This window comes from Salvelinus sp. IW2-2015, unplaced genomic scaffold (assembly GCF_002910315.2).
Source record: "Salvelinus sp. IW2-2015 unplaced genomic scaffold, ASM291031v2 Un_scaffold2657, whole genome shotgun sequence".
Classification (NCBI taxonomy): domain Eukaryota; kingdom Metazoa; phylum Chordata; class Actinopteri; order Salmoniformes; family Salmonidae; genus Salvelinus; species Salvelinus sp. IW2-2015.
In genome coordinates, this window is record NW_019943964.1 from 100,753 (window position 1) to 114,977 (window position 14,225).

Below are 14,225 nucleotides of genomic sequence, written 5' to 3' on the forward strand. Positions count from 1 at the left end.
CAGAGAGGAGAGAGAGAGAGAGAGGAGGGAGAGAAGGATGAGAGACGGAGGAGGAAGAGGGGAGATGAGGAGGAGAAACAGACAGGACAGAGAATTAGAGAGACAGAGAGAGATGGACTGGATGATGCGGAGAGTGAGGAGAGAGAAATGAGACGAGGGAGAGCTAATGCGGCTGTCGAGCAGAACACGCATGCAATACCCTAGAACCGAAAGGAGGGAAGGAAAGAGTGATGAGAGAAGACCAGACAGACCAGACACAGACAGACAGACAGACAGAGGACAGACAGACAGACAGACAGACAGGACACAGAACAGACAGACAGACAGGACCAGAGAGAGACAGAGAGAGAGAATGAGAGAGAGGAGAGAGAGAGAGAGAGAGAGAGAAGAGACAGAGAGACAGAGAGGAGAGGTAATGTACCTATGTTTGCTCTCCTCTTTAATGCTCTTTTTTATGAGTTAAAATTAATACACTTTTTATTAATTGTACTGTCTTGGAGGTGTGTGTTTGTTTGACTGAATAAGATGGAGTTGAGAGTAATGTTCTAAGGACGTCCTGCCTTGTTTATTTTTATTGACGTAACCTTTTATTTAACTAGGAAAGTCAGTTAAGGAACAAATTCTTATTTAACAATGACGGCCTACCCAAAAGCCAAAAGACCTCCCTGCGTGATGGGCTGGGGAATCTTTTTTTTGAATTTTTTATTACATGGAAATATGGACAAGAAACACACATGCGGTTGACAGAGAACACCACAAAAAACACTACACACAAGGAAGAGACCTAAAGACAAACAACATACATTGGCCAGCAACACATGGCAACCACAGCATGGCTCTAGTCATGTGTAAAATAAAGGAATACACCATGCTCATCTTAACTGACTTTTATCCGACGTTAAAAATCAAAAGTTACGCCTCTATAGGACAAGAACAAACAACAAGCGACAGGACGTCATCTTGACTAACACAAATCTAACTACATCCAACTATTCTTATTCAGTCAAACAAACACAGCACACCTTCCAACAGTACAATTAATAAGGTAGATACCAAAACGATCATACATATTGAAATTTTCAAACTACATAAAAAAGAGCGCTAATCAAAGGAGAGCGCAGAACCGTAATGAGACACTACAACATTACCTCTGCTCTCACTAGTCTCTCTGGTCTCAACCTCTCCCTCTCCGTCTCATTCTCGTCTCCTCCCTACCCCTCTCCTCTTGACTGACTCTCTCTGCGTCTTCTTGTCGGTCGCAATCGAGCGATCCATGCACTAAGTCTCTGACATTCTGTCTGGTCTGTCTGCTCTGGTTTCTGGTCATGTCAACTCAGATCTGTCTGTCTGTCTCTCATCTCTGCATCTCACTCAATTCTCTCATCTTGCGTCTCTGCCATCTCTCACTCTCTCGCTCTCTCTCGCGCATAGCTCACCTCTAGCTCTACTGTGCTGTCGTGCGATCCCACGCGACTTCTGCTCCCTCTACATCTCCTCCTCTCCTTCCCTCCGCCTCTCTCTCTCGCCTACTTCACTTACATCACTGCCAACATCTCTCTACATCGCTAGATCAATCTAAAAACCACATGACAAACCACCTACTCTTGTGGTTCATAGCCTACATCCGCGACTAAGCATGGCAATCCACATATTTGGATGTAGCATACTCTACCGTCACTATTGATGAACTAACAACATTGTCTTCACTATAATTCTACAATGTAGCAAAAATATTAAAAAATAAAGAAAAAACCCTTGAATAATAGATGTGTTCAAACTTTTGAACTGCTTACAGTATATACAGTGCTTCCGGAAAGATATCAAACCCTTGACTTTTCTCACATTTTTGTTAGAATACAGGCCTAATTCGAAAAATGTTATTTAAATGTTTTTTTCCCTCATCAAATCTACTACGCATTACCATAATGACAAGCAAACAGGTTTTTAAGAATGTTTGCTTAATTTATAAAAAATAAAAAAATACAAAAATGACATCACAAATTACATAAAGTATTCAGACCCTTACTACAGTTACTTTGGTTGAAGCACCTCCGGCCAGCGATTAACAGCCTCAAGTCTTCCTTGGGATTACGCTACAAGCTTGGCAACCTGTATTTGGGGAAGTTTGCTCACATATCTTCTCTGCAGATCCTCTCATGATCTGTTAGTGGAGGGGAGTCAGTCGCTGCCACAGGACAACAACATGGTAGCAACACAAGATGACAACAACATGGTGGCAACACAAGATGACAACAACATGGTAGCAACACAAGATGACAACAACATGGTAGCAACACAAGATGACAACAACATGGTGGCAACACAAGATGACAACCTTCCGTTCAGGAGGTTTAAAGACACACAGGTCAGTTAGGCCTGTTCGGAACAGATACAGTAAGCCTTTATACTGGCATGGTAGGATGAATGGGGGAAATGCCACTATTTATTAGCCTACTGTTAAAAACTCTGACTTAATTTAAGTCCGTTTTAGACTGATTGAAAGTGCTAGGGTTAGGGTAATTACTGATGTATAGTTATATGAGGTGTTTTCTGTGGCAAAAAAAAAAACTACTGAAAGATTCCATCTCCGTTTGCAAAAAACTAGTTCATTAAAATGATCTATGGCATGACAGCGGTCACTCCAGTTACACGGTCTCCGCATCCACTTCAAACCAAAACAAATGTTGATGTCTTTGGACAGCTGCTATTTGGGCCCTGAAACACACCAGAGTTTATTATGTTTAACTCTTTACTTTTGGGCTCAACACCACCACCACGCTATGTGTGTGTGTGTGTGTGTGTGTGTCAGCCACCAGCTTTGGGCCGAGGTCATGTGCACTTCTCATTTGCTGACGAGAGAGTCCGTTTTACCCTCCTCTCTCACATTCGCTCTCTCTCTCTCACACAAGAGCTCAAATAACCGGAGTCCTGGCAATGCGCAGATGTGGACTATGATTTATGACCGCACTTGGTTCGCTTTCCCCGGGCTTTCTCTCTATAAACCTCGGTGTTTAATTAGGGCTGAGGAATAAAATGGAATATTTTAATGGAATTAACGCAGGAGCGGTTACTCCAAACACGTCTTCTATTTGTACCTCCTGATTCAAAGGCTAGATCGTCAGGTAAGGAGAGAAAACAGAGTTCGGGAATCCTCGTCGGAATTTCTGACATTCGTTCGTATCTGACATTCGAGTAGATGAGTTAACCTTTTACTGATCAATGGGCTATATATCCATATCGCTTTGCTTGTGCTTGAAGCCTTGCCATGTGACATACCAATCACAGTCGTAGGCTACATTTGACAAAATACCAAAAATCGAATATACTTTTATTCAAAAACGAATATGATTTTAGATGTACTATTTACAGTCTATTAATATATGGTAGGCTATGCTATAAAGTGGTAATATGTATAGGTTAGGTTGCAGACATTAGCCGAGGCTAAAGGCTACATAGCTTATCGTTTTCCCAAAGTTTTTGTTCATCTTCTGTTATTTTGTGACGTTATAGGCTACTGGTCGGAACGGTGCATCTGTTATTCACGCACCGGGGCGCAGTAGGCTATAGGCTCGGCTACCACGGTCGGCATTTTACTTTTAACTTAGGATATCTGTAGTCAAAAGTTTACATTCATAGTTGAATCCATGCAGTAGCATAGTCATGGTAATATAGCCTTGCTTACACGAAGATAAGAATTGAATGGACTGGCAAAATATTTTATTCTGTGAGCTTGTCATGTTTGGCTACTGTTTGTCTTTCCCACAGTTTCCTACATACTGTATCTACAATCAGCCGCCTATTATACTGTAATACTGAACTAGCACGATGGAACGATGAAGCAGAGTCCTGCATTTAGATGGATAAAATACATACCTGTAATTGCTGTGAACTAAACTATCACGTCAATGATCAGGGGCTTCCGAGTGGCGCAGCGGTCTAAGGCTAGAGGTGTCACTTCTTTTAATTTAACTAGGCAAATCAGTTAATAAGAACAAATTCTTATTTACAATGACAGCCTACCCCGGCCCAATTGTGCTCTGCCCTATGGGACATCGAATCACGGCCGGATGTGATGCAGCCTGGATTCAAACCAGACACCCAGTGACACCTCTTGCACGGAGATGCAGTGTCTTAGACCACTGCGGGACTCAGGAGCTCACTACAGCCCCTGGTTTGATTCCAGGCTGTATCACAACAAGCCGTGATTGGGAGTCTCATAGGGCGGTGCACAATTGGCCCAGTGTCATCCAGGTTAGGGTTAGGGTTAGGGTTAAGGTTAGGGTGAGGGTTTGGCCGGGGTAGGCTGTCATTGTAAATAACAAGTTGTTCTTAACTGACTAAAGGTTAAATAAAGGTTCAATATAGACAGGAGTTGATGGACTCACCTCTGCTCATGGTCCTATTGGCAGTTTAGTAGAAAGGTGTTTTATAATTCAATTTTTATTGGAGAGTCTTTGGGAACGGGTTCCAGCAGGTATGTGATAGACTGACAGGTTGCCCCTTTCCTGCAGTCAAATGACCTCGTGGCCTCATGGGTGGAATGTTATTCATATTTTTCATAATTTCATAATGAATCCACTTTTTTTTAGGCTGAAATTCCAGTGTTTCTATGCCAAATGGTTTTGTTATATTTCAGTCTTCTTTGATGTAGATAAAGTGTAATATTGGGATTCAAACTCAAAATGGGAATATATTTCAACTCTACATCTGACATGATACAGGTGTCTTATTTTTGTTAAAGCCCATAACCATGTGTGTGAGGCTTATACTTTTGTTTCAAAGTAGATTTGTTTAAGACTACCAAGAAACATTCTGTGTCCCTGATTTAGCCCACTGCAGTAAAAGGGCAGGTAACAACACAAAGGTCTAGCAGCCCAAAGGTATTCAGTTCAAGTCTCATCATGGATAATTTTAGCTAATTAGTAACTTTTCAACTGCTTACTACTTTTTAGCTACATTGCAATGACTTAGCATGTTAGCTAACCCTAACCCTTTTTGCTAATCTTCCCCCTAACCTTAATAACCCTTTAACCTAACTCCTAAACTTAACCCTAACCCCTAGCCTAGCTAACAATAGTCAGCTAGCTAAAGTTAGCCACCAATTTACTTTTTGTAAATTCGTACCATATTGTACTTTTCGCAAATTTGTAACATATTGTACGTTTTGAAAATTCATAAACATATAATTATATTTATTGAGCTATTTTGGGATTGTTCCACTCAACTTGCAATAGGCTACGGCTCCAATCTGTGACAATGCTAGTTGAAGAATGCCATGTAAATTGTAGTGTAGCCTAGTGTATGCCTAGCCTATCTGTTTATCACATTGGACATTGTCCTCCAGAAAAGAATCAACATTTCCTCTTAGCCTAATAACTAGTTCAACACAGCAAGTGCATGTTGTGGTGGGGTGCAACATTCTTTAAAAATAAAGTCAAATGATGTCCTCCCGAGTGGCGCAGCGGTCTAAGGCACTGCATTGCTGTGCTTGAGGCATCACTACAACCTCGGGTTTCGATCCCAGGCTGTGTCACAGCCGGCTGTGACCGGGAGACCCATGAGGGTGCGCGCAGTTGTCCGGGTTAGGGGAGGGTTTGGCCGGCCAGGATTTCCTTGTCCCATCACACTCTAGTGACTCCTTGTGGCAGGCCAGGCACCTGCGAGCTGATCTCATTGCCAGCTGGATGGTGTTTCCTCCAACACATTGGTGTGGCAGGCTTCTGGGTTAAGCAAACAGTGTGTCAAGAAGCAGTGCAAATTGGCCGGGTCATGTTTCGGGGGATGCATGGCTCTCAACCTTCGTTGAGTCCATACAGGAGTTGCAGCTATGGGACAAGACTGTTACTTCCAATTGGGGCGAAGAAAGTGTCAAAGTAAAATAAATGTCAAGTGGAAACGGTCTGGGTTTCAACCATAGCCCAGCCGGATCACGCTTGAGTACATCTCTCATATACTTTTGGGAACCTGCTTGTGCCCATTTTTAATTAAAGGGAGCACGGGGTCCAATCTGGATGTTGCGTGTTTACCATGGCGTGTAACTGTAAAACCGGTCTGGGTTTCATCCGCCTCCGCTGGAGCATTAATAGTTTTATAACGGGGGAGTGAGTGTGTTTTTCAGAGACTGCTTTGGTAAAACAAATCCCCTGATAATGGCGGATTAAACCATATAAACATGATTGTTACCTCAATTAGATACGCAGGGGTGAGAAAGAGAGAGAGAGAGAGAGAGAGAGAGAGAGAGAGAGAGAGAGAGAGAGAGAGAGAGATAGGAGAGAGAGAGAGATGAGAGAGAGAGAGAGAGAGAGAGAGAGGATGAAGAGAGAAAGGAGAGAAGAGAGAGAGAGAGAGAGAGAAGAGAGAGATGAGATGAAGTAGAGGAGACGAGAGCAGATCGAGAGAGAAACGGCCCCCGTGTTATGTGAAGGTTAGGGCTACAGCGGCCTGGTTTATGTGAGGTTCAGGGCTACAAGCGGCCTGGTTATGTGAAGGTTACGGGCTTACAGCGGCCTGGTTATCTGCATGTGCTTAGGGCGACAGCGGCCTGGTTATGTGAAGGTTAGCGGCAACAGCGGCCTGGTTATGTGAAGTGTAGGGCGACAGCGGCCTGTTATTGTCGAAGGTTAGGGCGACAGCGGCCTGGTTATGTGAAGGTTAGGCGACAGCGGCCTGGTTATCTGAATGGTTAGGGCGACCAGCGGCCTGTTATCTGATGGTTTAGGGCGCGACAGCGGCCCTGGTTATGTGAAGGTTAGCGACAGGCCTGGTTATGTGAGGTTAGGGCGACAGCGGCCTGGTTATGTGAAGAGTTAGGGCTGACAGCGGCCTGGTTATCTGATGGTTTAGGGCGACAGCGGCCTGGTTATCTGATGGTTAGGGCGACACGCGGCCTGGTTATGTTGAAGTGAGCGACAGCGGCCTGGTTATCTGACGTTTAGGGCTACAACGGCCTGGTTATGTGTAAGGTGAGGCTACAACGGCCTGGTTATGTTGAAGGTTAGGGCTACAACGGCCTGGTTATGTGAAGGTTACGGCTACAGCGGGCCTGGTTATGTGGAAGGTTAGGGCTACAGCGGCCTTGGTTATCTGATGGTTAGCGGCTACAGCGCCTGGTTGCTTCTGATGGTTAGGGCTACCAGGCCGCCTCGAGTTAAGCTGATGGTTATAGGGGCTTACAGCGGCCTGGTTATGTGAAGGTTAGCAGCTACAGCGGCCTGGTTATGTGAAGGTTAGGGCTACACGGCCTGGTTTATGTGAAGGTATCAGGGCGACAGCGGCCTGGTTATCTGATGGTTAGGGCGACAGCGGCCTGGTTATGTGAAGGTTAGGGCGACAGCGGCCTGGTTATGTGACGGTTAGGGCTACAACGGCCTGGTTATGTGAAGGTTAGGGCTACAACGGCCTGGTTATGTGAAGGTTAGGGGTACAACGGCCTGGTTATGTGAAGGTTAGGGGTACAACGGCCGGGTTATGTGAAGGTAAGGGCGACAACGGCCTGGTTATTTCATCGAGTCAGATGGCTTATTCATCACAAAACCATTTGATATTGCCAATTATTTTAATGATTATTTCATTGGTAAAGTGGGCAAACTTAGGCAGGAAATGTCAACAACAAACAGTAAGCCATCATATTCATGCATTAAAAAACAAATATTAAAAGAAAAGTATTGTAAGTTAGAAGTTAGTGTGGGAGAGGTGGAAAAGTTATTGTTATCGATCAATAATGACAAACCTCCTGGCATTGACAACTTAGATGGAAAGCTACTGAGGATGGTAGCTGACTCTATAGCCGCTCATATCTATCATATATTTAATCTGAGTTTAGAGTAAAGTGTTTGTCCTCAGGCATGGAGGGAATCCAAAGTCTTTCCGTGACCCAAGAATGGTAAAGCGGCCGTTACTGGTTCTAACAACCGACCAATCAGCTTGCTGCCAGCGCTTAGCACTGTTGAAAAAAAGTGTTTCACCACATACAATGCTACTGTATTTCTCTATAAACAAATTAATAACATACTTTATTTATTTAGTATTGTATTAGGATCATCAACTACTCTTCCTAGGCTCCAAACAGAAAACAAAACAATTGAAATACATAACACTACATAAAACAATACATAATACAATGCATAATACAATACAAAATATATAAAAATGTCTGTGTCTCTTCACAGTCCCCGTCATACCATAAGGTGTTCTTTTGCCATTTTTTAAAATCTGATTGTATTGCTAGTTTGAGTTACCTGGGGTGGCAGAGAGTTCCGTTTAGTCATGGCTCTATTTAATTCTGTAGAGTGTAAGATGTTGCAGGGGGGGAGGGGTGTTAAGCTGACACATGGAATTGTTTTAAGATGCTCATACTATGGATCATTTAGCTTTTTTATTTAGAATAGATTTGTGCCTTTACTACTAAAGCCCATAGAAATGCATTGAAAAACATATACACAATGGCAAAAAGGACATTCAAAAAATGTAAGAAACAAGGTTTTGAAGTGTCTGTCCTACTTCTAGGAGATATACTATATATTTCCTGAGTTTTTTTTTACATCTTATTTTTTTTACAAATATTTAACCCCTTTTTTTGGGTATGCACAAAACTAACTTCATACTTCCATTCCTTTTTTAAAACCCGTACCACTTACCTTCAGTCAAGTCCCGTGAAACTGGGTCATAGAGTAAAATGGAACAACATGGTATTCGTGGGAATCTCCCCTTTTCACAGTGGTGTCCCATTAGTTTGGTAGGTCAAACCGACGTTTACGTGAGAAGACTTTCGGGATGTCTCATGGTCTGACAAACACCGCTCTACCTCTGCCATCTTTCAATGCAGATGTGAAAATGCGACACTGGTGAATGGATCCAATGCAAAACAATATCTCTCGTTCAGACTGACTGATTTTGATGGGGATGTTTTTGTTATGTAACTTAGATTGACGCACCGGTGCACCAATCGAACTCTAGGGTGTTAATACTGTGCATTTGAAAAATAAAGGAGAGCAGCACACTCTAGGAGCTCAGATGCAATAATTTAATAACCATCGTTTCGACAGACAAGCTGTCTTTATCAGGGGGGTATGATGACAAACACTGCGGGTCACTAGTTTATATAGTGTCAAAGGACACACAAAGATGTCTGTAATCATGGCCGGGTGTGGCCTGATATCATTGGTTAATCTTCAGATATAAAAATAACATACCAAAAACATGGATAGCATACGATCATAGATACAATTTGGCTACATAGACCTATAAACATTTACAATAACAAAATCACAATAATCACAAGAATGGCTTCAGATCAAAGTCTACCTTGAGACCGAAGGGAGCAAGGGTCTTTAAATTAAAGATCCAGGCAGCCTCTCCTTTCAACAATAAATTGTCGAGGTCACCCCCTCTCCTAGGGAGGTTGACATGTTCGATGCCGATATAACGTAGGGATGAAACCGAGTGGTTTGCTTCCAAAAAGTGGGCCGTAACTGGGTAAGTCAAGTTTTTGCACCTAATGGTGTTACGATGCTACGATGTTACGAAGATTCGTACTTTTAATTCACGTTTTGTTTTACCCACATAAATTTTACCACATGGACAAGTTATAAGATAAATAACTGCCTTAGTGGAGCACTTGATAACACCTTTGATTGGGATCTGTTTCCCTGTTTGAGGGTGTTTGAAGGATCTACATTTATAAGTGCCATTGCATTGAGCACAGCCATTACACTTGTAGTTTCCATGCAGTAGGGGAGCAAATAGACGTTGTGCAGGGATATCCTGGGGTGGTAAATCAGAGTTATTAAATTATTGCATCTGAGCTCCTAGAGTGTGCGGCTCTCCTTTAATTTTTCAAGTGTTCTACTCCGCTAGCCAGCACCTCCCCTAAATAGGTGTGCGTTTCTTTCGCCTCTAGATTAATACTGAGTGTCCGAACTGTGTGCCAACTGCTTGAACAGACAGTTCAGTACCTTTAAACAATCATTACCTCGCACAAAGACCAATAGTGGTGCGGTAAATCTCTCCTCAACTTTGAGCCAGGAGAGATTGATATGCACGCAACTGACATTCACCCTCTGTGTACGTCTAACTGCAATACTGCTCCTCTGTTCTGGACCTACTGCCATTTTACTTTGTCTTTCTTTGCCTCACATGACCACACAACTGGGCAGTAGTCCAGGTGTGACAAAACTAGGGCCTGTAGGACCTGCCTGGTTGATTTAGATCTCAAGAAAGCAGAGCATCACCTAATCATGGAGAGACCTCTTCCAATTTTAGCAACCATTGATTCTATACAGTATGTTTTGACCATGACAGCTTGCTATCTAGCGTAACACCCAGCAATTTAGTCTCATCTTGCTCAGTCGCCACATTATTCAGTAACAGATCTAGATGAGGTTTAGGGTTGAGTGAGTGATTTGTTCCAAAAACAATGCTTTTATTTTTTGTATTTATTTTTTAGCACCAGCCTTGTTTGTTACCCATTCTAAAACAGACTGGAGTTTTATGTTAAGGGTGTCAGTTATTTATTTTACTGTTGTAGCTGATGTATATCGTTGAGTCGTCAGCATACATAGACATGCAGGCTTTATTCAAGGTCAGTGGAAGGTCATAAGTGAAAATAGAAAACAATAATGTCCCAAGCCGGCTGCCCTGTGGTACACCAGACTCAACAGGATTTGCATTAGAGAGGCTTCCATTAAAGAAAACCCTTCAGTGTTCTGTTGGATAGGTAACTCTCAATCCACGATAAGGCAGAGAATGTAAATCCATAACACCCCAAAAACTTCTGCAATAGGTTATGATCAGTGATATCAAAAGCTGCACTGAAATGTAATAAAACAGCTCCCACAATCTTCTTATTATCAATTTCTTTCAGCCAATCATTAGTAATTTGTGTCAGTGCCGAGCATGTTGGGTGCCCTTCCGTATAAGCATGCTGAAAGTGTTGTTGTTGATTTGTTTTCTGTAAAATGACATTGTATTTGGTCAAGCACGATTTTTCCCAAAGTTTGCCATGCACCGGTAACGGGTTGATTGGTCGGCGGTTTGAACCATTAAAGGGTGCAGCGGAATGACCAGAGTTCACTTTTTTTGCGTGTGTGTCCATGTATGCTGATGATTTAACCCTATATGTGTCAGACACCACAGCTATTGAAGAGAGAGTTGCAGTCAGTTTTATAATCGGTGGCCAATAATAAACTAGTCCCGAACACCCTGAATAGCACTGTATGAAGTATTTGAGTGGGAGTGTGTGTGTATGTGTGTGCGGGGTGAAAAGTAGCAGACTGTTGCCCTCTAGGAGTTCTTCACCAGCTCTCTCTCTCTCTCTCTCTCTCTCTCTCTCTCTGTCACCATTGACTAACTGTCTAACACTAACCCCCCTCTCTATCTGACTTCCAGGAGTCTAGGTGGTGGTGTCCATGGGTCCCGTGATGCCCCCCAGTAAGAAGCCCGAGGCGTCTGGCATCAGCGTGGCCAGCGCCAGCCTCTCCCACCTCTACCAGGCCAGCTCGCTGCAGGAGGCAGAGGAACTCAACCTGGCCTTCCCCGCCCCCTTGGCCCTCCCCTTGGCACCCCTCACCGGCGGGGCCGCCAAGCCTGAGAAAAGCACCTCCACCCCAGGTATGGAGGACGAGGAGTTGACCAACCTCAACTGGCTCCATGAGAGCAAGAACCTGCTCAACAGCTTCGGAGACCCTGTCCTGCGCAGCGTCAGCCCCGTGGGTGGCGAAGGGGGTGTGGCCGGTAACCGCGGCGATGGGGACCACGACAACATGCCGCCATCGCCGATAGCGGGCGGGGACCTGCCGTACGACGCCGATCGTAACCCCACCTGTAAACCGCCCTACTCCTTCAGCTGCCTGATCTTCATGGCCGTTGAGGACGCTCCGTCCAAGAGGCTGCCGGTGAAGGAGATATACAACTGGATCCTAGAACACTTCCCCTACTTTGCCAATGCTCCCACGGGCTGGAAGAACTCTGTCAGGCACAACCTGTCCCTCAATAAGTGCTTCAAGAAGGTTGACAAGGACAGGAGCCAGGTAAGAAGGAGGAGGAGAAGTAGGAGGAGCGCATTCACAGACGGACATACTGAACACATTCACATGATTTACACACACACAGACAAACACTCGCGTAGTAAAGTACAGAAAGGGCTCTATTTTCAGATGGCGTTAAGGCGGCGCTAGTGTCAAACGCCCTAATGCCAGGGTCAGCAATATACCTGTGTTATATCAGCTCGCTTGCGCGCAGATGGGAAGGGTGGAAATGTTTGAGGTGTGTCCTTTAAACCATGGTTCAAAAGTGCTGATTTCAGGCAACGCTGATAAGGATATTTAAGACCAACCCAAAGCTGGTTTTAGCAGTAACGCAGTAGGTTATGTCATGAAATCTATCCAGCTGTGATGCACACTGCCAATATGCGCATGAAACAAGAATAGCATGGTGTGTTTTTGGTGCATGTATACTTCGTATTTAGAAACATAAAAAACTCATTTGGATGATGATTATTTGGTGATTATCTATCTGGGCAGGGCACCTTCAGGGTGATTATCAACTGGGCACGGCACCAGGAGAAGAAGAGCAAGCCCTACTGTCGGAAAGAGGGGCAACGGTGGATTCTTTTTTTTTTTTAAATGACACGCCTTCCTAAAATGGGTTATAACTCCAGTTCTGTTTGTGATATTAAGATTCGAACAACAACAGTGTGTTTTATAGACGTATTTAGGAAACGTCAAGGACGGAGGGGGGCATGACTTTAAAAATTGTAAAATGGTGGAGTAATACAAAAACTACACTCATTAACAGTCCAAATGACTGCCTTAGTGGTTCTAGTGTTAACCCTTTACAAAACCCTAACCCTTAACTTTTACATTTCGTAATCCCATGACTCCGGATCCAAAGGTTGTGTGTTCAATCCCAGTTGTGGAACCTTGTTTTTTTTAAACCTACCTATTTAACCAATGAATGCCTAAGTGTAATATTTTAACCCTATCCCAAACCTTAACCCTTAACTTAAACATTTGGAATGAATGCCTAAGTGTAATATTTTAACGCCTTCCCAAACCTTAACCTTAACTTAACCATTTGGAATGAATGCCTAAGTGTAATATTTTAACCCTATCCCAAACCTTAACTCTTAACCCTTTGGAATGATGCCTAAGTGTAATATTGTAACCCTATCCCAAACCTTAACCCTTAACTTAACCATTTGGAATGAATGCTAAGTGTAATATTTTAACCCTATCCCAAACCTTAACCTTAACTTAACCATTTGGAATGAATGCCTAAGTGTAATATTTTAACCCTATCCCAAACCTTAACCCTTAACTTAACCATTTGGAATGATGCCTAAGTGTAATATTGTAACCCTATCCCAAACTTAACCCTTAACTTAACCATTTGGAATGAATGCCTAAGTGTAATATTTTTAACCCTATTCCCCAAACCTTAACCCTTAACTTCGAAATGTAGTGTTTGGAGACACAGAACGATGCTGAGCAGGGGTAAACCCAGGATGTCTAAAACACTTCGAAATGTGACGTTTGGAGCAACTTCGAAATGTGACGTTTGGAGAAAGATCTTGTTGGTGATATGCCTAGTTTTAATTGTCTTTGATGTTTTGTTTGAGTTGTAAATTCCTGCACTGCAGCCTATCCATTAATGAATAATTGGGCAGGTGTGGTTTTCTGATAACTGTTTGATAAATTAATTGCTTATCACTTGTAGAAAGTAAAGTCCCATCTGTTTGTGTTTGTGTGTATGATTGACTGTAAGCAGCAAATGGCTCTGTAGCAGATCAGACCGGAGATATGCTTCACACAGCCACGGCGAGCCAGACTCCGGATAGTGGGCTTGGGGATTCCCTGGATGTTATCACAGAGAACTTTGCGGTGACACTTGGAGCCTCCTTTTCCGATTCCCTTCGCCTCTTCTTTTCTTATTAAAAACCAACATGACTGAGTTATCACCAAGCATGTTTGAAATGATAATCTACAGTTTTAAGATTAACAGTCTGTGGTGTTTTAAAACGGCTAATTACGATTTCCCTCATTTTGTAAAATCCCAATTAATGGCAGATGATAGACAGTCATCATTTGGCAGCTGGCATTATCTGTTTTTATGAAGACAGACCTCTGACAGACCACATTGAGTACCACAGTATGAGCTTGAAATGGTTCCAAAGAAAAATCTGGCTCATTGAAAACAAAGAAAACATTCTGTATGATGCAATCCTGCTC

General features: G+C 43.2%; 1 protein-coding gene across 1 annotated transcript; it reads left to right on the forward strand.

Moving 5' to 3' along the window:
* Positions 1 to 2,866: 2,866 nt before the first annotated feature.
* Positions 2,867 to 13,711, forward strand: LOC112074491 (forkhead box protein N3-like). Its single transcript, XM_024141654.2, has 3 exons — positions 2,867 to 3,122; positions 11,386 to 12,026; positions 12,519 to 13,711. The coding sequence occupies exons 2-3, from the start codon at positions 11,406 to 11,408 to the stop codon at positions 12,618 to 12,620; spliced, it is 723 nt and encodes a 240-aa protein (XP_023997422.1). The 5' UTR covers positions 2,867 to 3,122; positions 11,386 to 11,405; the 3' UTR covers positions 12,621 to 13,711.
* Positions 13,712 to 14,225: the final 514 nt, after the last annotated feature.